Raw genomic sequence first — 24,756 nt, 5'->3', positions numbered from 1 at the left:
TAGCAGAGAGATCTCCAACAGTGACCACACTAATTTTACCAATTCAATATGACATTTAAACAGCAGCACTGAACATATATACAATAAGGAGTGAGAATAAAGAATGTTTATTGATATAATAATTGCACTAACAACATTTTCCTCTGGTTACTTTGTGCTTCAGGGTGCTCCTGGCAAAGATGGTGAGAGTGGAGCCCAAGGTGCTGCTGGTGCTGTAGTAAGTAAACCATAACTGATCTGAAAAACTGTGGTCCTGGTTTTAGGTGTGAATGTAAATATTGAAATCATATAGCATGGCAGATGTTGTTTTAAAATTTGTTTTTTGGTTGCATATTATGTTTATTTAATATATATATTCAAGCAAATAGACATTGATAGTTAATGAACATCAAATTTAATGTTGATTTTTAATTACAACAAAATGACAGATTTTGTTAATGACAACGTAATTGCAAAATCAATTCATTTAATTTTTAAATTATTACATGCATATAAAAATGCAGCCAACACTTAACAACTTTGTAATGCAAACAATTTCATTGTTGCTATGCTTTAGGGTTCTACCGGTTCCAAAGGTGAACAAGGGCCCTCAGGCAGTGCTGGATTCCAGGTTTGTTTCTGAGTATGGATTTCTTTCTACTAACAAGGGTAAAGATAGAATTGAGTTATAAATAACACTTCCATATAATGAGCATAGAATAGGCAAAAAGATTTTATCATAGATGTATTGTCAATATTTAAAAGAAAATAAAGACTTGTAGATCGTTGCCCAAGTAAAAAGGCAATGGATGCTCATGTGTGTTCCTAACTGAACATGGCTTGATTTTCTGTAGCAAATGCAACAACCCTATTTGAATCGTTTTCCCAGTACTTCTGTTTTGCAGTAGACATTAGATTAATACTGTCAAGAATAATATCATTTTATAAATTCTGAAACTGCAGGTTCCAAATATGTAAACAAATGATTACCAAGTCTGAATCTACTCAGCTAGTTGCAGGCTGTAGTTAGCCAAATGTAACCTCTCCCACCCATTTGGATTCCATCTAAAATCTATTAACTAAATCTTCATTTCATTAGAATGCAATAGGTTTTTAAATAAAACAGATATTTCTGAGAAACAGCTTTAATGAATTAATTAGTTCTTGAAATGACAAAAAGGAATATTTGCGATTAAATTTTGCAAAATGTTAAATATAGCTGAAGGGCAAATGACTGATTGGTGACAAAGATGAAGAATATCTGCATTGATTAATACTAATAATGGGATGCATGCTCAATAATATCATTCTATGAGCACATGCTCAGTTTCCTCTTTGTTTAGATTTTTGTTCCATTGACAGTATTAGAGAGATGGATCTGATTCCATAACTTATGTATTTTCATCTTTAGCTATATTTCCAACAACTTATAGCCTTCAAAATTTACTGCAGCTTTTTAGAAAGATCTGACATGAGGCGATTTCTCATTTTTCAATTCTTAAATGAAAAGTAAGTTAAACTATTTTATAAATGTAGACTACTAAATGATTTTTAAATATTAAAGACTTTAGTATTTGGAGTTTATCTCAGCAAATACTAATGTCTAGTTTTTATTTCCTCTTACACTTTAGGGTCTCCCTGGTCCTTCTGGTGCAGCTGGAGAACCCGGTAAACCAGGTGATAAGGTAAGGAAACAACTAACTGACTAATCTATGAAACACAAATATAAGAAATGACTTATTATTTGAAGCTGAATGATTTGAAAGAGGGTACAAAGTATTAAAGTAATGAACTTTGACAAATACCACACAAAATCAAGCAACAAGCATTCACCACACTCATTATTGGACCAGGCACCCAAATCTTGAGAAGAAACATTTAAAAATTCACAGGCAGCCACCTTTAAAGTATTATTGGTAAACTACCTACAGATTTATTCACTTGGTCCTCACAATCTAAGTTAAGCAAATATAGTCAGTATAATTTTTAGGCACCTCTAAAGTCAAAGTAAATTATTGAAGTACTCACATATCACAATATACTACACGGAGATTCATTTTTGCTGGCATTCACAGGAAAATAAAGAAATACAATAAAATTTGTCAAAGACTATACATATGTAAAGACTGACATATACTCAATGTGCAAAGAAGACATATTTGTAGATATATTTTGCACATTATTTGCATTTATAAATAATACTAAGCACATGAATTGTAGAGTGCTTGAAAGTGTGTCTGTAGGTTGTGAAGTTATTTCAGAGATGAAGTGAGTGAAGTTATACATGTCGATTCAGGAACCTGATTATCCTAGAGTAATGACTGTTTCTGAACCTGGTGGTATGTGACTTATATACCTCCTTCCCAATGGCATGGCCTAGATGGCTTGATGATAGATGCTGCTTTCCTGTGAAAGATCTCCTTTTAAGTGTGCTCAACAGTAATATCATAAAAGCTTAGTGGACTCACCAGTTTATAGGAAGTTCCCCTGGGAGTGGTTGCATAGCAACTTCATCACTGACTGTAGAATTCAGAGCACATTTGCTCCAACTATGCTGTAGGGCCCCTAAGTGCTAATAAGGCTGTAATGGTACACAAAATTCCAATAGAGCAAATGTCAGTTTATAACTCTGTGGTTTTGATCTCATTAAGATTAATTTCATATACAAAAGTACTGAAAACAGAATTTATCCTATTACATCTAACTAGCAAATCATGTATCAATTAACCTTTCCTGTAAGCCTTTTACCACTTATTTACGGTTAATGCACTATAACTCTACTTAAAATTATACAAAGTTAACTCTGATAAAGAAATTTAGTTTAGATTTTCATCATCACCGTCCATGTGACTCAATAGAACAGAATAGAACTTGTCTAATTTTCAGTGTTTAATGTCAATAGATTGAAAATCAGATGTTTTGCATAATCTACACTCTATATGCTCTGCTGGATTCCAATCCCAACTCTCAAAGTTAAAACTTGCCTTTTATATTTGTGATGTTCACACCAAAGGCTGACCACTCTTTGTATTATTCTTCACTCTACCCTTTTAGGGGTATGGTTTCCTTTTTGAACCAACTCTCATAAATTTAAATTACTCATAGTAACTCAAGAGGAAAAACATTGTAATGGACGAGTTTGTTTATTTTTTGATATGAAATTGAATTTTACCATGCAATGTGATACTTTAAAAAAATCATACATATAAATATCCTCCACTTCTCGTTTCATCACAGGGTATCCGAGGTGATCCTGGGAGTCAAGGCGCTTCTGGCTCAAGGGTAAATTAAATTCTCTTCTGTGATTTTGACCTTTGAGTTTAGCTAAGATTGCAAATCATGACTTAAGCACATACTTCATGTTTTTTTTTAGGGTGAACGAGGTATGCCAGGTGAACGAGGCCATCAGGGTGCTGCAGGTTCATTTGGGCCTCGTGGTGCCCCAGGTTCCCCTGGAACTGATGGTGGAAAGGTACGTTGAAAGTAAAACAATTCCACTGTTGCCTGTTTTCTGAAAGATGCTGAATAACATGAGAGGTTTTATGTTTTGTGTTATGAAATCTAAATATGGATATCACAAGTATCCATATGATGTGAGGCAAATCTGCTGAACAGCTAATTAGTGATTTAAGTTGCTAACTTTTTTTTAAACTTTCACAATTTGATAGTTTCATTGATAGTTCACTTTGATGAAAGTTCAACTGCAATTTGATACAATGTTTAGTTAATCTGAATCCATAATATGGATCAATATTAGGCCATCATAATTTGAAGCTTTTTTCCTTCAGTCTAAAAATCATAATAAATATATTTGACATAGTAGTTTACAGAAAGTTGAAAAGTTATTTGAGTAAATACATATCTGTATAACAGAAGAGAATTACTTAGCAGAACATTATATTTACACCCAATCAGAGATTACTGCATTTTTAAAAGCCCTGATATTTAAGGTACTTGTCAATTTAGTTGAGTAGTATTAGTTTTATTAATATCTTATCAGACTAATTTGATCAAAGAAGCATAACCTTAAAATATATGGAAAATATTGAAAGAAAAATAATGTATATTCATTGCAAATTCAGTCTCAGCAAACACTACACATGTATAACTTGTCTAAATTATGCAACAAACAAAAAAAAAACTGGCTCCTAAATGAAGACTGACATATTCGTCACTCTCTCCTTTGTTTTTAGAGGTTACCCCGCCCCTCACTGAATTCAAACTGCATTCCCAACATTACTGTCTGAAGTCAAATGCATTCCAGTCAGCATATAACTTAACACTCTTTACTGCCAGGGAAAGTTAGAATATAAACATTTTGCTTATGAAAAATACCTGCAGGTTAATTTTAATATTTTCTCAAAAGAAGTTTTTCCCATATTTTATGTCTTGGATGCAAAGGGAGAGAATGTTCACATCTTTCCATTTCTCTGGCTTTCATTGGCCAGATCTTGTGAGGAAATCATGGCAGGCTCAAGATATGCCAACACAAATGCTAGAATTCCCAAACCTCTCTCTACTCTTCTCCCGAGAGTCTACCACTGAGTTTACTGATGAAGTGCAAAGTTGTAGTGATTATACGTGGTGCAAGGCACTCTCTCCATTAAATCAATGCAGTCGGATGTCTTCAAGGGGATAAGCAATATATATGTAGTTAAGTCCTTTTTAATTGTTTTAAATAATTTGATTATTTATAATTTATCATTTTTAATTTGTTCAAATATTTAATTATATTTTTTTTCAACTTTGGGATGGGGTTGGGGGGAAAGTCATACAACATGGATACAAGCCCTTTGGTCTAGTGAGCTATCAACCACCAATTTAAAACTAATTCCATTTATTCTTCCCTCATCCCCATTGACAGATTCTACCACTCACCTAAATTATGGGGGCAATTTGTAGAGGCCAAGTAACTTATGAATATACATAAGCACCTGGGGAAAGTCCATGCTGTCACAGGGAGACTATGTAGATTCCACACAGAGAGCACCAGAGATTATAACTGAAACCAATTCTGCTAGCTGTGCCATGCGCCAACCAACTGTTTAATACTTCACTGAGAGTTTGAAATGGCTTTAATTTTTTATTTTAATTTATTCAATAATTTGATTTTTATTTACTTACTTTTTGAGATACAGAATGCAATCTTTATGATTCCTCACTTAAATTTGAACAGACCTGGAGATCTTTTATTCAATATTTTCATTTAATGTAATTTTTTTTCTCCTTTTTTTTGCTCCATATTTATATACCCTTCTTGTTTTTTTTTACTGTTTTTAATGGAGGTCGGGATTGAGGACATGATTTTAAGTTTTTTAACTCTGCTTGGTTCCAAGTTAGCCCATTGCTTTGCTTTGCTTTTTAGTTTAGTTGCATGGTGGGTTTTTTTTGGGGGTTTTTTTACCTTTTCTCTATTGGTATATATATATAAAATTAGTATACTATTATGTTACTTTGGTATGTTATGTTTAAATTACATTGTTTGTATCATTTTTTTTGTATTAATATCTCCTGTAATTTTATTATATTCTAACAATGTATTAGTGCCTTTATAGCTTACCTTTTTGTATACTTATTCAATAAAAAGATTTAAAAAGAAAGAAAGAGATACAGAATGGAACAGGCCCTTCTGGCCCTTCGAGCCACAGCACTCAGCAGTCCCCCAAGTTAATCCTAGCCTAATCACACCACAATTTACAATGACCAATTCACCTACCAACCAGTATGTCTTTAGACTATGGAAGGAAACCGGAGCACCCAGAGGGAACTCGCCTGGTCACGGGGAGAACGTACAAACTCCCTGCAGGCAGCAGTAGGAATTGAACCCAGGTCGCCTGTACTGTAAAGTGTTGTACTAACCACTATCCTTTTTAACAATTAATGTTTTCGAATACGTAGTTCTTAAAAGCCAGAAACATTCATAGCTTTTGATTGGACAGTCAGATAAGTTCAGGGCATATCTTTGCTGCCTACTAATGTTTTAGTCAGTAATTTTGATACTGGCCTTCCCCTCCACTCTCACCCCGAGTGATCTGACGCAAGTTCAGAAGGTATGGCCTCACCACTGAGGTGGGAAACTACACCTTCCAGCAAAAGATCTACAAAACTATATGTGGACTTGATCATCGGATAGCAAAAAATGTAGAAGGCTCATTATTCTCTGCAGGGCTAGGGCCCATGTTTCAGTCTTCCATGTGCAAATTGCATTAATTTTTGTCTGACTTGATCATACTGATTGACTAATTTTTAATCGGCCAGGACACAAATACCTTTTTAAATAGGGAAACTCAGTTGTGAGAAGAAGAAAATGGGTTGTAGTGATTAGAGTACAAAATACGAACTAACGCTCAGCAACATTGTCCATTGGTTTCTTGTTTCTGATTAGGGTGAAGTTGGTGGTCCTGGTCATGCTGGTGCTCCAGGTCCTCAAGGTTCTATCGGTATGCCAGGTGAGAGAGGTGCTGCTGGAGTTCCTGGTGCTAAAGGTGAAAAGGTAATTCTTTTTCCATATTTGAAGTTTTTTTTTCTAAAACTTCATAATTTTCTTCATTTCTTTTATTTCTTCCTGGCTATAGTACGCAGCATGTTATTCACTATTCTGAATGATAACTCTTGCAGCCTCTTCTATGCTTGCTATTGTTTGTTTTGTGACTACGCCTCAATCAATAGACGAATAAAAAAATCAATAATACCAAGCTGTCCATATTGTGTTGGCAGCACTTTGTATTTCACATCTGAAATTCCATTCTACTGGCTTTAAAAGAGGCAAGTTTCAAAAGCAGGACACAAGCCCTGATGCTCCTCCGTAGCATTACCAACCAGAGATGGATTACTTTCTCTAGACGCAGTTCTGATATATAGTTTTGTTTTTCTTTATGATTTTAAAACATTTTCTAAGATGGAAGTGTAAATCCAGACAAGTGTAGCTCATGGCTAATTTGTATTGTCCAAAAATGTACAGAACTACTAGCATTCTTGAAAGCAATTTATTAAAGAAATCATAGATATTAAGATGCAATAAGCTGTGTTGTCATTTCTTATTTCTCTATTATCCTATGTTCAGCCTAACTCATCATGCATTTATTTTTAGGGTGAGGTTGGTCCATTTGGTCCACAAGGAAATGCAGGCAGGGATGGCCCACGGGTATGTGGTAGTTGACAATTCTTTGCCATAAGTTTGTTGTTTTTTTTTGTTTTTAATATCACTCCAACTGAAAATACATGCCTTTGAAACCTATGGCTTACTCGCTGTCCTATTTTTTTAGGGTGCCCCTGGTTCTGCTGGTGCTCCTGGTCCTGCTGGACCCCCTGGTGACAGGGTAAGTTTCTGAAAACAGTTATTCATTGCTCATGATCTTTACTGTACCCATGTCTCTTGACAAGTTCTCATATAACTTTGCAAATATTTGCAAAATTTGTCAGCCATACCCTGACAAACCTAAATTTAATTTGGGAAACTGCACTTGATTTTGTGAGATTTATTTTAAATATCCAAGAAATGTGTGTGGTAGATTATAAATGAAAAATAAATGAAGATGGATGGAGAACTGAGATTATTGAGGGCTGGTCTGCAGGCCCCTGCAAGTAACAAGGCAGGTGAATAAGGTGATTAAGATGGCAAAAGAGATACTTGCCTTAATACGTCAGGGTATAGAATACAAATATAGGAAGGACAGAAAAGAACTCTACAACACACTAATTGCCTACAATTAGAGTACTCTATACAATTCTGATCAATATATTAGGGATAACACAGAAGACACACATGGTGGCAAGCCAAGAATAGAACAGCAGTATAGCAATACCTTACGTGGTACAGTACTACCTCTCAGTTGTAGGAACATGGGTTCAAAATTGATCTTGGGTGCTGTCTGTGTGATTGTCTGCATATTCTCATTTTGACAACTTGGGTTTCCACGAGGTTTTGAGGCTTCTCCCCACATCCCAAAGATGAGCTAGTAGGTTAATTGACTGTTGTAAATATAACGCTTACAATGGCAAAACACTAATGGGAAGCTGATATGAGAGAGAGAATACTGTATGCTGAAGGAGAAATTGAAAGGGAAATGGAACTGTTGGGAGCCAGTATAGACCAATGGCTGGGGAATGTTCGCTATGACTAAAAATTGCCTAAACCGAGAGGTTTGTGAGAGATACAAAACTATAGAGATTTCTAGACAGGTGAATTCCAATACATGATGAACAGAAAGATCAAAAACATAGATTTAATTTCCCTAGTAAAAGAATTTGTCATTATTTTGGGGAAGTTTCTTTCACCTAGTGTAGCAGGGGTCTAGAAATTACTTCTTGAAAGTGTGGTGGGGAGAAAGTCAGAAGGATTATGAATTTTCACAATTTACTACTCCAGAGATCTAATTTATTAAATGAATGGAGACATAATTTTAAGTTTTAGTAGATCAGGGAGTAGGTGGAACCTATAGGAATATGGACAGCAAGACCAGATCAGCGATGAACCTCTAGAATAGTGCAATATTTCTTCTCTCCTTGTGCCCTCATAAACCTAGAGCTGAAAAGAAAGAGTAACCTAAAGACTTCTTTTATTGGGCAGAATGAACACAATGAGCTTAATGGCTTTCTTCTAATTTCCTAAGTTTCTATTATTATTCAGCTGATTGTTCTTCCGTAACTGCTGACATAAATATCACTCTTCATTTGAACTTTAGTCAAGATTTCCCGTGCATGATAGTTTTCTTTCTGTAACCATTTATTGCAGTGATCAGCTGACTTCTATTTTTATCTTCTTCAGGGTGAAGCTGGTGCTTCTGGCCTATCTGGCTTAACTGGTGAACGTGGTCTTCCTGTAAGTAAATAGCAGAACGAGTGGTGAAAATAATGTAGACTGACTTCTGTGTTTAGTGCTGTGGCTTAGAACTTCCTTGGGGCAATTAAATGACTGGGTCAGGCGCACAAGTCATTACCCAAGGCTTGTGCTTTCCTTTGCAAGCTGTGCCAGAGCAGAACACACAAAGGCTGTCAGGGAGGTCTGATGCCTTGACTAATGCCGAAAAGCATGGGCTGAGAGGCCCAGAGTGGGGTGAGGTCCTGGATCACAAGGAGGACTCAAGATGATAACTGGCTACTGATGATCATTAATGGTGGCTGGGAAGACTGTCTAGATGGGTGGGGAGCATTCTAGTTGAATGATTGGTGGGTGTGATGTTTCAGCAAACAGTTCCTGGTTGAGTAATTTGTGTATAAGGAGGCTGTCAGATGATTAGTGGTCCTTAGGCTGCATCAGTGTGAAGAGTTAGATGATCTGTGATCAGTAGACTAAGTGTGGACTGGGTCACATTGGACATAAATTGGGGCGACTTGAGGGGTCAGTATAATTGGTAGAGTTGGTGAGATCCAAAAGGAGAGCTGGTAACTTCGGATTCCAAACCACACATAGAAGCTTCACATTGAGGATTACTTTTCTGGAAGCAGACACAGGTCTGGCAGAATGTTGGAAGCTTGTTTCTGCAAAAGGTATCTTCGATGTGAATTAAAATCCCAGAGGTAGTGTCTAAACATGTGTTGCCTGCCTTTGGACACCCCAGATGCTTTAGACACCACTTGTTTGAAGCAAGAGAAAACTCAGAATGTACATTATATATTTCATGGTTCGTACATTATGCACTTGATTTTCTTTTTTCTTATCAGAATTAGATCATGTAGACCACAAAGTTCCAGTTACAAGTTTTTATCCAAATGATGCAAGTGTAAAAAATGTAACTGGATTGTAATTAGCAGCATCAGTGAGATTTTATCCAAGCTGCTCTTTGAGATGGCAATAACAGTAACACTGGCTTGATCTTCCTCTGCCCAGGGTGAACGTGGAGAAGCTGGACGTGCCGGTCCCACCGGATTTGTTGGACCTCCTGTATGTATGAAAACTTTTCTCCAACTTATTTATTTATGTTTGCTTCATTTTAAACCAGGCTCCCACATTTTAAATTTTATTTATTCTTTCTACTGTATAGGGTGCTGATGGACACGCTGGAGCTAAGGGAGAGAAAGGTGTTACTGGTGCTAAAGGAGAAGTCGGTTCTCCTGGAGCTGTGGGTTCTCCTGGTCCTACTGGTCCTGCGGTAAGCCTCCGAATACAAAGTCATTTGACTGAAGGGAAATCCTAACCTTATTAATTGCCAGTTATGGAATACCTCTTCTTACATGCAGACGATTATTTCAAATGATAAACACTTGTTCTAAAAAACGGGCAATGATGTGGTATGATGGTTTCATATCCAGTTTTCTGTAGCTAGCAACTTCTGTTGCAGTTACTAAAACTATGATGAAATGGTTAAACTTTCCCATCCTCTGAACTATTTTGTCGCTGATGTGTTGCCTATGGTTCTGAGATTGAATGACTTCCGGAATCTGAGTTTCCCTGCATTAATTTACATTGAGATAAATTGTTGAGATGAGGAAAGGCAAAGTTGTTCATGTGACTTTCTCATATCTGTTTATCCACCAAACATTTAAATTTCGTGTATGCCTCAATACGCTATCTATAGATCTCACTTGGTCATTGTTAGACATCTATGCATAGCATAGTTAGAACAGAATAGTAGCTTTTTCCCCAGGATTGAAACAGCGAGGTGAGAGAAGAAAACTACACAGATATGTGAGGATTGATTTTTTTATTCAGACAATTTGGGGGCCTGAAATACAATATGAGGGGTGGTGGTAGTAGAGGCAAAAAGCATAGGAGCATTTAAGAAACCCTTAGACACATGAACGTGCAGAGAAGGGAGGAATATTGTTAATGTGTGGGGACAAGGGATTAGATTGATTAGGAATAATTGGTTTAATTAGTTCTGCACAATATCATAAAGCAAGAGATTCAACTTGTGCTGTACTAAACATTTTGTGATATGATCTTGACAGTAACTCTCTTGGCATTGAAGAAGAATTAGATGAACACTATTTTAGCATTGTTTAGTGCATTAAACAGTGCAGAGCACTCATAAGAGGTACCAATGGAATATTAGCTGCATTTTCTGTCCAGCTCCTGTGTAAAATCCTAAGTAGCCAGTTACAGTTATAAAAATTACACCTGTCAGCTCACTGCAGCAGTTTTCTGAATTATTTCATTGGATTCATCAATTACCCTGTTGCAAGAAATTAGTGAACAGATGGATAGCATCTAGTACAAAGAATATATTCCTGTACAGATTCACTGGAAGTTTTCCAGCCATTAAAAATTATTCCTAAATCTTTGTCCAAGTATCTTGAGTTCTAGAGTAAGCTACGTTGCAGCCGACCACACATTTTGTCCCTCGTAATTGGCAGTTCTTTCTCACAGCAAAGCAACTCGTGTCACCTTATGTCTGTGGCTATGGCTATTAGAACAGTGTCAGGAGCAATCTTGATTTAAGAGGAATCTACAGCTTTCTTCAAACATCAGCATTAAAGTGGACTGACTTAAACTATAAGTATTTTGTGAATAGCCTGAGAAAAGACCATTTTCTGGTGAATTTCTGCATTGGTGATGTCTTGCCAGCTGCAGATCTATTCAGAAAAAAAAGTATATATAGCATTCAATTGTGCATTGTATTGACTCCAACACCATTGTTCAAACAAGAAAGGAATATAATTGCCAGTGGGCAGAGAAAAACATCTGATATTAGATAGGTTTAGTTGGCTAGTGCTTTTCTCTGTGGAGAGGAGGATAAGAGTGACTTAATAGAGGTGTACAAGGCATATATAGAGTAGATAGCCAGTGACTTTTTCCAAAGGCAGAAATGGCTAATATAAAGGGGCGTAACTTTAAAGTGTTTTGAGCAAAGTATTGGGGGGATGTCAGAGGTAGGATTTTTTTTCTCATTGAATGCCCTCCCAGGGATGGTGGTAGAGATCATACAGTAGGGTCTTTTAATAGACTCAGGCACATCGATGAAATAAGAATGGAGGGCCATGTAGGAGGGAAAGGATAGATTGAACTTGGAGTAGTTGAAAGGGTCGGCACAACATTGTGGGCTGGAGACCCCGCATTGTGCTGTGCTGTTCTATGTTCTATGTACTGTCAAATTGGTTCACACTGAATTCATGAATGGGGTTGTCCCAGAAGGTCACTGGCTACAGATATTTACATTAACAGTGATTGCAAGAGACTTTTCCATGTTTATAATTATTTGTCTGCCTCTCTTTAGGGTGCTACTGGAGAACCTGGTCTACAAGGAGCTATGGGTTCAGGTGGTGCACCAGTAAGTTCAACATTAATTGCACTGCAAATATTCAATTGAGTTAAAAGGTTTATATCGCATGCAGTTAAGAAGGATGTGGTTTATCTCAGTAAAGATTATTAATTTCTGAAAGGATTTGTTAGAATGGATGCTATCATGACTGAACCATTGAGAACTTGTGTCTTAATCTAAATGTTTAGGACTGTCATGGTTGTGAATGTTCATTTAGCGGGTATGTTTAAGCTAAAGCTTGTACACAAAGGGAGTATAAAGTTCTAAAGATGGGGCATGGAAGTAGTGTACAGCTATGATCTCATTGAATTGCAGAACTGTTTCAATGCCTGTATAACCCAATTCTTCTGCTACCTGTATTATGCCTGAATAATGTTAGTTTATTTACAAATAGATAGTTTCAAAAACTGTTTTACTATTTCTAGGGTATGACTGGCTTCCCAGGCCCTGCTGGCTTAGTTGGTGCTGTAGGCCCAGCTGTAAGTAATATTTATGCTTAATAATTAATTTGAACAGTTTGATAAATCTGATATTCAGTATTCAGGTGCTTAGTGTCAACGTTAGAAGTAATAGCTCCCTTACCCGTATGTAGAGCAATGTGGTTTTACGTAGAGCAGCAATAAATTTGGAGTCAGTGCAATGGTTAGCAAATCCAAACCAAATTTCAGTATTGGTTTTATCATTTCTTAAATCACAGATGATTTATTTTTGCATTTTATTACCAAAGATTGGATTAATGATAATTAGAAATATAATTGGATGGATTATTTCACTTTATTTCTTTATTCTGGTTGACCTGTATTTCTCAGCTGTCTTTAGCAAAAGCTGATCTTTGTGTTTACTCCATTCATTGTTTTCTCAATTTCCAAACAACTAGATGAAAATTAATGTCATTCCAGTATTCAGCTCCAGCGGGCAAGCAGAATCACAGTTCCTCAAACCACGACCCAGAAAATATTTGCACATAATATACAGTATGTACTTTACATGTTGGCCCCGAAAAATCTATCAACTTCAGCTTAAACTGCTGGCTTAATTGTAATCAAGTAGGAAACAGTCACTATTAAGTGAAAGAGGGAATAAAATGTGAGGAACTGGATGCAGAGAAAGATGCCCTATCCAGTTATTTTTGACAAAAAATAAAGCTCTACAGATGTTGGAAATCTGAATTAAAGCAGAAAATACTAAGAACAAATTTATAGGCAAGTTCAAACAATTCAGTGTTTCAATTTCATGACCTTTTTCCAAACATTATCAAAATGTCAGAAACCTAAAACATTCCTTCTCCTACATAGCATATGATGGGGTGAATGCTTCTGGCATCTGCAGTTATTATTTCAAGTTTGTTGCCCATGAACAGTTTTTTTTTGTTTGCAAGGCAAAAGAAATCAAAGGTAGACCATACAAAGTAAAAATCTTTGATAAGTACCTTTTAAAATTATTAAATCCTTGGAAACATCAGTAGGAGTGCATCCTGCCAAAGTATGTACAATAGCAGAGGGGGCATTTGTGTGTTTTCTAGAATAGATATCAGAATCATAGAAAAGTACAGCATAGGAACAGGCCTTTTGGCCCATCTAGTCTGTGCCCAACCATTTAAACTGCCTACTCCCATCGACCTGCACAGGGACCATAGCCCTCCATACCCCTTCATCAATGTACCTATTCAAACTTCTCTTAAACATTGAAATCAAGCTCACATGCATCATTTGTGCTGACTGCTCATTCCACACTCTCATGACCCTCTAAGTGACGAAGTTTCCCCTCATGTTCCTCTAAAACTTTTTCAGCTTTCACCCTTAATTTATGACATCTAATTGTAGTCCCACACAACCTTAGTGGAAAAAGCCTGCTTACATTTACCCTATCTATACTCCTCATAACTTTGTATACCTGTAGATATTGTTCAATGTCAGTTTATAAAATATTGCTTTTTTTGAAACATATGTTAAGTGTACATTTCTTATATATTTTCTGTTAATGTGGAAATAAGTAAGCATCAAAATTGTAATTAAGAATATCATTGTATGCTGTTAATTCATTTGTGCTATTTTAGGGTCCTCAAGGTCCAGTAGGTCCTGTTGGTCCAGCTGGTAATTCAGGCCCACAAGGTGCAAGAGGTGACGCTGGTCCACAAGGTCGTTCAGGATCAACAGGTCCTGCTGGTCTACGTGGTTACCCTGGAGAAAAGGGCGCATCTGGTGATACAGGAGCTGTTGTAAGTAACTTTAAAGTTGTTTCAAAATACTATTTTTTTTAGGACTGTAACATTTGATTTATCTATTCTGTTGATCCTTCTTTGCAGGGAATTGCAGGCAGTCCAGGGCCTCAAGGTTTACTTGGTCATGTTGGTTTAATTGGTCTACCGGGAACAAGAGGTGAACAAGGTCTCCCAGGTATCGCAGGTCCAACCGTAAGTGTAATGCTTTTATCACCCCGTTAACAAAGATACTTCATAATCACAATACGCTCATATCTTCCATGGATCTGTTTGAACAAATACCATTTAAAATATTATAAGCTTAGACTAAACATTCAAAAATATTACATAAGATGGCATTGTGTTTAGTCTTAATGTTGATTAATCCTTAATGTTATTCAGAAAGTTGGGTGGAAGTTGAAAACCATTAGAAAGAAAAAGAAATGAAGCTATAATTAGGTGCTAAAAATTTGGGACTTAAAAGACAGTAGGTTGTATTAGAGAGCAAATGTTTGGAGAATCATCACGATGTTTGAGGCCATACAAATTAATTTGAAATAAAGAAAAGGAGATTACATTTCCTATTCGGTTGTGATAAGAGGTTTGTAATTTTAATTAAAAAAAAGCAGTAAGCCTTTGGATTGGAAATGTGTTTAAAAACTAGCAAAGTATGATAAAATTGATAAAGGCAAGAAAGTAGAATAACTTATTAAATACAGTAATATAAAAAATGTTGAAATTTGGACACATGCTTATAAAAAACTGGAATTGAAGTAAACAAAGGTCCTTAGAGCAAAGATTGGGGTCAAATCTTAGAAGCAATATGAAAATGAATGAGTTGCGAAACACATTTTGCATTTTTCTTTGCATGAGAATTCAAACGATACACCAGAAGTTTTAGGGAACCAAGTGGGCAAATGAGTGTGTAAAACTGAAAATCATTACTGTAAAGGGCAGTACAGCAGATGTGATGTGGGACATAGAATAGAGATATAGAGCCTTTAACTTAGGATTCTATAAAAATAGCTGTGGAGATAATGGATCAGTGGTGATCTTCTTAAATTCCTTAGATTCAGTACAGTTTCTGTGGTGTAGAAGGTACCTCAAGAATGGAAGGATGAGAAAAAGGAGCTACTGTCTACTGGTTAAGGGGAACCAAATGATTTTTAAAATGCACTTAATGAGGTGACAGGCATAAGATTATTACATAATCCAAGAACAAACAGGGTAACTAACATGGCTGAAGGACTGGTATAAACACAGTAAGCAGAAACTAGACTATATGGATCCTCAGTGAATTTTTGGTTGATAAGCTTTTAACTCATGGGAAACTTTCAGGTACTTACAATTCAAATGAAAGGACCCAGATTCATCTATCTAATTGTCCGGTAATACAAAGCTAAAAGAAAAAGCGAACAAAGCAGATACTAGAGGGAACAGGTTGTGTTAGTGGGCAGAGTATGTATAAGGTGGAGAAATAAAAGATTATTCACTTTGCTAGTAGGAATAATGGACAACACACAACATCATGGACCGAAGGGCCTGTACTGTGCTGTTATGTTCTATGTTCTGTGAAATCTTGTTGTGACTCTACAAGGTGTTGATGATAACATATCACAGAAATTGTGTGCAAATGTAGTCTCTGTAGCAATCAGAGTAAACCAAAGAATCATTAGATTGATTCCAGGATGAAGGAGACCTATGATGAGAATTCAGTATAGGAGATCAATGCTCATTCACATTTAAAAGTTCAAAGGAGATCCTGTTGAAATATTAGATTTTTAGTGGGATTTAGGGGAAAATGAAGAGTTTATTCCTTTCATCAGAGGAGTCTAAAGCTTTGGACATTATCTAATGATAAGCCACCAAACATTTAGAACTGAGCTGAGGAAATCTTGTTTTCATCTGAGATTGTAACTCACCGAAATTCCTAATGCCAGGATGGTAATGTGATGGTATTGGGTTTGTTGTCCATGAAGTTTTGTAGTCAAAGATTTTAAGCCCGATCTGATATAGATAGCTGCAGGTACGTTAGCTAAAGGGAGGTTATACTATAGCCACCCGCTCTTCAAAGGCTATATCACTTCCCAGTTTATCCTCCACAGTGAGACTAGCTGTAGTCCCTGCTATTTGAGTAGTCCCCCTCCCTACCAAGGTTGAGATACTGCCAGCTAACGACATACCATAAAAACAGTTAATTTATTTTTAGTGATAGATATTTAAATTTAGATAAAACACATTTAAAACTCAGATGCTTTCTACCTGATAAAAGATTTCCAAATTACAAATGATTTCTAAAACACAAAAGATTTCCAAAGCACAAGTACAATTCCTATAAGCTAAAAAATCCTACTAATGAATTGTATACCAACAAGTCCTCTGTCGCAGAAGTCAAAAGCAGAGGAATGGATTCCAGTTGTCCAGATTTTTCTATCATTCTTCTTGTCATTACTTGACAATTCCTTACAAGCTTGACAGCTCTCAAACATTGGTACTGTTTTTTGCTACTTGGTGACTGACAATTTTAAGTTACATTCATCAGGCCAGGTGAATGCATTGTTCAGTTAAGCTAATGCAGCTCCCATTGTTTTCTCTTGATTAAATAATGGGCCAACAGGGAACACACATCAAAGTTGCTGGTGAACGCAGCAGCCTTCTCCTATCATTTTGGATCTCCCCCTCCCCCTCCCACTTTCAAATCTCTTGCTAGCTCTTCTTTCAGTTAGTCCTGACGAAGGGTCTCGGCCTGAAACATCGACTGTACCTCTTCCTAGAGACGCTGCCTGGCCTGCTGCGTTCACCAGCAACTTTGATGTGTGTTGATTGAATTTCCAGCATCCGCAGAATGCCTCGTGTTTGCGCCAACAAGCACCCTATAGTTCATTTGTTTAGGAAAAGAGGCTGAGAAACAAGCATTTGTTGGAAGTTTAGCTTACTCAAAAACAACTACTTGACCCCTGGAAGGGTCAGCTATTGTGTTAGAAAGGATAGTGAATCTCCATCACAATAGACACCTCAGTTGTTGGGTACTATTGAAGACTGAGACCGACAGATGGACTGTTATACAGCAAGACCCTCAGGACATGTATGGATTACTTAGGATTGTAGGCATGATCCATGATATTATTGATAAAAGGAATAAGGTCAGCAGCTGATATTTAGGGATATTCCCTATCTGGTAATGTTTGAAATTGTAATTATACTCCATAATTTATCAAATGAAGGAAGTTTTTAGTGCAAGAGTATATTTTCCAGGAGATAATGACATTTTGCAGCTATTTATAAGGGGTATGAAGGTACATTGGTTGTTATTGGCCTAAATTTCAGAGGCTTACACTGTTGATCCAGAGATATGTTTGAGCTCAGAAAGCTAGCTGGAAATTTAAGTTCAACTACTAAAATTAATCTGGAAATTTAAAAGAGCCATTTAGCGTGGGCAACAAATGCCAGTGTTGCTAGTGATGTACACACCCCATGAATGAGAAAATTAAAAACTGCCCTTCAAAAAATAATGGCGCTGAAATTTCAGAGAGGAACTATTAATCACCAACCATAACTTGACACGCAAATTGGCAGAACCCACAGAGAAATGCCATAAACACATCTTTACAGCAGCATGTTGTATTTTGCTGGGCTTTCCAATTACTTGGTGAAGGAATGCTATCACTTCAACTGAATTCCTGTAGAACCCTTCTATGCTTTTGAAATGAATAGTTTGCTGTCACCCATAAAATCCTTTGGGACTTAACCTTTCTTCTTTGTTATTTATTTCCAGGGTTTGCCTGGCCCAACTGGTCCTGCAGGTGCTCCAGGTTCTCGTGGCAAAGCTGGCTCTGCTGGTCCAGTTGGTCTGGTTGGTCAACCAGGTGAATCTGGCCGTGATGTAAGTACATGACTAAATTACTCTTGCTTGTGCTGCATTACATATCTTATAACACAAAATAGTAGACAATTTCCTACACATCATGTCATCTTTTTTTTTCTTTCTTCATATTTTGCTTTTCAGGGAAATCCTGGTAGCGATGGTGCTCCTGGTCGTGCTGGATTCGCTGGGGCCAAGGTGAGTGTAGTCCCAATGACTACTCTCAGAAAGCCTTTACCTCATACCACAATGTTTCTTTGATAGTAAAACTGCATCATTTTTCTTGTTCCAACATTCAGGGTGAGCGTGGTGAAGCTGGCAGGGCTGGTAATCCTGGGTCACTTGGTCCTCCTGGCGCTCCCGGTCACGTAGGTCCAGTTGGCAAGGCTGGCAACCGTGGTGAGAGTGTACGTTTGCAGTTGAAGTTCTTAAATAATGGAATTGTTAGTTAATTAATTTAATCTTTCATTTTATCATATGCACAGGAAAGTAATTCTTTCTTTTCCCTTACCTCAGGGTCCATCTGGTGCAACTGGTGCTTCTGGTTCAATGGGTCCCAGAGGACTTGCTGTGAGTACATCTATAACATTCATATTTAGCCATTATTAGGCAGACTTAGACTTCAGCATCTCCTCAAATGCCCAGGGAGCAGTTATTTCATCAGAAAGGGTAGGGAACCCGTTATAGCACATGGGGATCTCTGGACCTTCCCCAAGCTTGCATCTAGATTGAGGCCTGGGTTCTCTTTAGCCCCGGTGCTGATGTGAGTAAAAGCAGTTTCAGCTCTTTCTCCTCAATTCTTTCAATATTCTTCAAGAGATAGCCACCTATAGTGAAAGCCAAACACCCTGCTACTTGCTCTCATTCCTGAATCTCACTTAGACCAAAGCATCTGAGGAAAAGAATCTCCTGGTAAAGAAGTATCAAAAGAGAAGTTTTCTTTCATTTGTAGGGACATTGGGCTGTGTCTCCAACTGTCCCTACTGCTTTTTTTCCTGTAGCAATTAGAAGGCTTCTAGACCAAAGCCCACAGGCCTATCAGCTTTGCTGGCCAATTAGTTTCTCATTGTAATTTAATTTGTCCCTTTCTTACATGATATAATCAATTTTAAAAATATTGATTGGTCAATTTGTAGGGTCCACAAGGTCCACGAGGAGAAAAAGGTGAAACCGGTAACCCTGGTGCCAGAGGCCTGAAAGGATTAAGAGGACCTGGTGGCCTACAAGGTCTCCCTGGTGTTGCTGTAAGTAACCATAATGAATTTTGATTCTTTGTTTTCCCCTCTACCCCCAACTCTTTTTTTCCCCTCTCCCAACTCTTTTATTCCCCATTGTTTTAGACAAGAGAAGTTCCTCATTGATTTCCTTTTCGTAACAGGGAATTTCTGGTGAACCTGGTGGTCATGGCCCTGCTGGACCGTCTGGCCCAAGAGTAAGTAAAGAACTATTGTTTCATAATTCTGCTGATCTGTTGTTTGAATAAATACGCCATCAAAAGAATAATCTGCTCTACTCGTTGCTTCCAGGGTCCAGCCGGTCCTTCTGGTCCTCCTGGCAAAGATGGTTCCCCTGGGCATAATGGTCCAATGGGTCCTGTTGGTCATCGTGGTAGGGATGGTGAACGTGGTCCCCAAGTAAGTTGATGATTAGAACTTAGACAATATCTTTCATACACAGGAAAGTATCTGCATTCTAATGTAGTCTTTCACAAATTCTTGATTTACGAAAATGGTCTACAATTTTAAAAATTGTTATGAAGTGTAATCAGAACTGCAATGTAAAAGAGGGGTATATGAGTTGGCAGAAAATGGACAAATAATTTCTGAACCTTGCCCTTTCTCAGGGTCCTCCAGGTCTTGCCGGTCCCCCTGGATTCCCTGGTGTCGCTGGTGGTCACTATGAAGTGAGCTATGATCATGAGTATTACAGAGCTGATCAACCTGCTGCAAGAGAGAAGGATCTCGAAGTTGATGCCAAACTGAAAGTTTTGACCAGGCAGATTGAGAACATCCGCAGCCCTGAAGGCTCAAAGAAAAATCCTGCTCGCTCATGCCGTGACCTGAGACTCAGCCATCCTGAGTGGATGTCAGGTATGCCTCTGAAGAAAGTAATTACTATCGTCAGTTTTCTTTAAGGTCAAAATCACTGAAGATACCATGTACTGTAGGTTGTCTGACGCAGATCTGAAGCTGAATTACTGATCTCTCTGAGTGAACCATTGTGGAGAAGGGAAAGAAAGAAAAGTTGGTCAATATTGCAGCTTCTGTCTGGTGATCCCCAGCGAACAGATAGAGACCCCTGATTAAGTGCATTGTTGCCCTCTAGCTTAGATAGCAACCGTTATGTAGATCTCAAATGGAATTTGGTCAGTAAAGCAAAGTATCAGGAGTCTGCCAATACCTAGAAATTGAAATAAGCAATTAAGAACAGATAAAACTTACTATATACACCACTGTTAACATCACTTATGGAACTTGAAAAATACAGTATAGAAGTATAGAAATTGGATCGTGTCCATTGTTTGGTGCACCTATACACATCTTTGCTTAATGCAAAAGCACACAAAAATGGCAAATTCAGACTAAGTCCAATGTGAATTGGTGTAAGCTTGGCTTACATCCTGAAACAAGCACTAAATCAGGATCTGCAGCATTCCCTGTGGATCTTTTGTCCAGCTTCCAACACTGCGACATTCAGAGAGAGGCACACCACATTCCCTCTGCAGACACCCAGTAGCAACATATACTCTGGCTTCCTTGGAGACTACAGAGCAGTAGGAGACAGCCCCTAAAATCATTCTGATGGAAATTCACCTTAAAGCGATGTGCAGCATGACTTATTCTCAGTAAAGCTGTACCTTGATCACATGACATTCAAGAAATGGATGCTGCGTGATCCACCTTCTAGGTCAAGGATTTATGTGTTTGTTCCTGATTAATACAAAGAAAATTTTCACACATTGCATGAACAAAGATAGTTTTCATAAAAAGCAATGTTATTAAATGATATGTTTGGATTGCTAACCAAATTTAATGTCCAAGCTATAACTGATTTGTGATCAGATTTATAGTCACTTTTTGTTGGTATAGAGATTGCTCTGATATAAGTGGCTGGAGCAATGAGAACATTTGACTTAATGCTATAAATTTATTCTTTGCTTTAGGTTACTACTGGATTGATCCCAACCAAGGATGCATCATGGATGCCATCAGAGTTTACTGCAACTTAGTATCTGGAGAGTCTTGTATACATGCTAACCCAGACGTCATTGAACGTAGGAACTGGTGGCGTAGCCGTAACCAAGAACAAAAACACATCTGGTTTGGTGAAACTATTAAAGATGGTGTGCAGGTAACTCTAATGCAGATGTAGCATGTCGCAGATTATTTTACAACTTTGCCATGAAGTTAACACAGAACAAAAGATACTTAAGATCTTCAAAACAAATGTCTTACTCTGAATTTCTTTATTCTAGTTCGCTTACAATGATGAACACATTACTCCATTTGTCATGGGGACCCAACTGACCTTCCTGCAGCTTCTGTCGAATGAAGTCTCCCAGAATATTACCTACCATTGTAAGAACAGTGTAGCATACATGGATGAGACTGGAAGTCTGAAAAAGTCAGTTATCCTTCTTGGTTCCAATGGCGTTGAGCTCCGAGCCGAAGGTAACAGCAGATTCACTTACAGCGTTCTGGAAGATGGCTGCACGGTAGGTTGTGGGATTTTGTTTAAAGCTAACCATGACCAAGTGTAATAATTGTGCATTATTTGAAAACCTAGCAGTTGTCAAATGGATGATTTCCTAGCACAAACACGAGGAATTCTGCAGATGCTGGAAATTCAAGCAACACACATCAAAGTTGCTGGTGAACGCAGCAGGCCAGGCAGCATCTCTAGGAAGAGGTACAGTCGACATTTTGGGCCAAGACACTTTGTCAGGACTCCTGACGAAGGGTCTCAGCCCGAAACGTCGACTGTACCTCTTCCTAGAGAGATTTCCTAGCACATTTTGTTTAAACTGTCAGCAAAATAGTGAATCTTCTGAAATCACCGAAGCAAATTTTAAATTCTGATCTGTTCTTTGTTAACAACTGATATTCCTTCAGTACCCCAACCGTAATCCTTGTAAAATTTTCTCAAAATGTACCACTTCTTTCATTCTGCCATATGTACCTTTTATGTTTCTTTTCATATATTTTCCTTTAGTGTTTTAATTATACAAAAGAGCTTTAGCCCAAAATGGCACAATAATTTCTTAATTGATCTCAACCATATTCAACATTATATAATTTATCTGTCTTTTACTTGTGTTCCTAGTATTCACACTGACATTAAATTGTTCACTTACAGTCAAATCTATGTTCTAAATTTCACTTCCAACACACTATCTTTTTTGCCCTGTAAAAACAATAACTGCTCTCAGTGTTTCACCAGTAGAGTTCAATGAGATGGGACATATTATATATTCTATATTGTTGGTGATCTTGCCTGTGAAGCAAAAGTTTAAAAAAACAGATTTGTAAAACTTTTAACTAGGTACTGCTTCCTTCAAGTACAAGAACATTTTATGAATTCCCACGAACATGTTCCTATATTTCCTAGATCTGCAATGCATAGGTGATCTCAGTAATTTCTGCAAGAGCATTTTAAGTAGAAAATCTTCCATTTCCTTATAAATATTGAATTGGAGACCCTATAATTCAAAGTAACGTATTCATAAGTGGAATTCTATCTAAAAAAGACTTGTTTTGTGTGCTTATCTGAAGTTGTTAACACTGGATTAAAATTGCATAAGAAATGAGCCAGGAGACTGTAATCCAATTTTAGATCCCAGATGATGTCGACATGCTCTTGACCAGTTACTTGGGCAGGAAGCAGTATTTAGCGAGTGGCAAATCCAGAGTCTTGAATGAATCATTAAAAAAGATTTGCTTATACCCTCTCTGGAATAAAAATCTTTTTTTTCCCCAATCATGTTTAGATTTCATGCTGTGGTTCTTACCAAATTATGTATTATTTTCCTTTGTCTTTAACAGAGACACACCGGTGGATGGAGTAAGACAGTCTTTGAATCCAAATCACAGAAAACAACTCGCTTGCCATTTATGGACATTGCACCTATGGATATTGGTGGCCCAGAACAAGAATTTGGTTTGGACATTGGCCCAGTCTGTTACAAATAAATGAACTTGAGCTAAATTAGAATACTCTCTGCATTTTTTCTTTTATTTTTTACATTGCTGACTCATTCCATGTCTTCTGCTCATCCACTTGCTTAAGTTCCGGGCTTAAAGAGAAGTAGGAAATCCAGGAAAAGGAAAATTGTTTTCCTCATGCAGTTTTAATGCAATTCCCGACAACTTAAAAAATTGAAGAAATTATTGCAGGTGAAACCTTGCCCTGAAGGTTAAAATCAAAACAATGGAAAGTAAATAAAGGAACGTGAAAAAGAGTGTTATTTGTAGTCTTTGAATATTTTTCAAAGAGGAAGTTTAAAACCATAGCTTCCCAAGGTTTAAACTACCTCATATACTTGTAATAAACACATAATTTCTTTCTCAAAATTAACTGTGGTACTTGGGGCTCACATCATTTTGTAAAGGTGCTAAGTGGTATTGAACTGTGCAGATACCGTACTTGAAGTGCTGACTGTGGTGCTAACTGAATGTCCCGTGCCTTCACTGACTCTTGTCACTATGTGAGATCTCATTTCCAGTGCTGTATTAAGATGTACAGTGATTTTTATTTCTCAGTAAATTCCATTGAATATTGCCTTGGAATCCTCTTGTCTATTCCCAAATTAAACACGTGGATATCTTCCTTGCCATTTCCATCTCATTACTTCAGATGATCATGCTTTCAGCCATGCACTTTCACTCCAACTGAATGGAAAAAGGAGGCGACAATTCTAAAATCAAAACAATGACAACTAAAAGTGTTCCTATTTTGTATATGTGACAAGTGAGATGTTTTAATAATTGTGAAATAAAGCATGAAAATGTTCTAAAGTAACTTGTTTCATGACTCTAGTTCATGTTACAACTTTTTAAAAGAGTATTAACTCACCACAGCCCCAACCCCCCGTCTTCCAAATAGAGAGGAGTAACTGGTTCAAGATGTCGCCATCTTTCTCACGTGGAAATCTAAACTCTTCTCTTATTAAATAGCCACTAATAACAGTCCTTTATCATGAATACTTACATGATCTTGCAAGTTACTCAAATTAATTCATAATCTCACTGTAGTGTTTAATGTAATTTAACCAGAGGGATAAGTAGGGTCATTTGTGCAATTAAACATATTTTAAAGTGACAGTGTACAATGTCAAAAGAAAAGGTTAAACTGAATATTTCACAGTTCTGAATAAATAGACAGTATATCTAGAACAGAAGACTTAAGTTCATATTTCTTTTCAACACGACAATCTTCTTTGCTGGAACTAGAAAATAAACATAATTTGAACTGTTCATCATAACGTTATCATCTTTGTGGCCTTGTGTGCATTTTAG

At 37.2% G+C, this 24,756-nt stretch overlaps 1 protein-coding gene across 2 annotated transcripts in view; it reads left to right on the top strand.

Annotated features, from left to right (window-relative positions):
* Positions 1-24,019, top strand: part of col1a2 (collagen, type I, alpha 2) — a 52,255-nt gene extending 28,236 nt beyond the window's left edge. For both annotated transcript variants that reach the window (XM_072253430.1, XM_072253429.1), the window contains exons 27-52: positions 164-217; positions 557-610; positions 1,611-1,664; positions 3,217-3,261; positions 3,353-3,451; positions 6,365-6,472; positions 7,070-7,123; positions 7,245-7,298; positions 8,747-8,800; positions 9,809-9,862; positions 9,963-10,070; positions 12,135-12,188; positions 12,605-12,658; positions 14,236-14,397; positions 14,485-14,592; positions 18,155-18,262; positions 18,386-18,439; positions 18,541-18,648; positions 18,758-18,811; positions 19,378-19,485; positions 19,620-19,673; positions 19,768-19,875; positions 20,085-20,331; positions 21,405-21,592; positions 21,717-21,956; positions 23,284-24,019. In XM_072253430.1, the coding sequence (XP_072109531.1) occupies positions 164-217; positions 557-610; positions 1,611-1,664; positions 3,217-3,261; positions 3,353-3,451; positions 6,365-6,472; positions 7,070-7,123; positions 7,245-7,298; positions 8,747-8,800; positions 9,809-9,862; positions 9,963-10,070; positions 12,135-12,188; positions 12,605-12,658; positions 14,236-14,397; positions 14,485-14,592; positions 18,155-18,262; positions 18,386-18,439; positions 18,541-18,648; positions 18,758-18,811; positions 19,378-19,485; positions 19,620-19,673; positions 19,768-19,875; positions 20,085-20,331; positions 21,405-21,592; positions 21,717-21,956; positions 23,284-23,430 (2,532 nt within the window). In that variant the 3' untranslated portion in view covers positions 23,431-24,019. The remainder of the gene's footprint in view (positions 1-163; positions 218-556; positions 611-1,610; positions 1,665-3,216; positions 3,262-3,352; positions 3,452-6,364; positions 6,473-7,069; positions 7,124-7,244; positions 7,299-8,746; positions 8,801-9,808; positions 9,863-9,962; positions 10,071-12,134; positions 12,189-12,604; positions 12,659-14,235; positions 14,398-14,484; positions 14,593-18,154; positions 18,263-18,385; positions 18,440-18,540; positions 18,649-18,757; positions 18,812-19,377; positions 19,486-19,619; positions 19,674-19,767; positions 19,876-20,084; positions 20,332-21,404; positions 21,593-21,716; positions 21,957-23,283) is intronic.
* The last annotated feature ends 737 nt before the right edge of the window (positions 24,020-24,756 follow it).

This window comes from Mobula birostris, chromosome 3 (assembly GCF_030028105.1).
Source record: "Mobula birostris isolate sMobBir1 chromosome 3, sMobBir1.hap1, whole genome shotgun sequence".
Taxonomy (NCBI): Eukaryota; Metazoa; Chordata; class Chondrichthyes; order Myliobatiformes; family Myliobatidae; genus Mobula; species Mobula birostris.
This window is presented reverse-complemented; position numbering and strand designations above follow the sequence as displayed.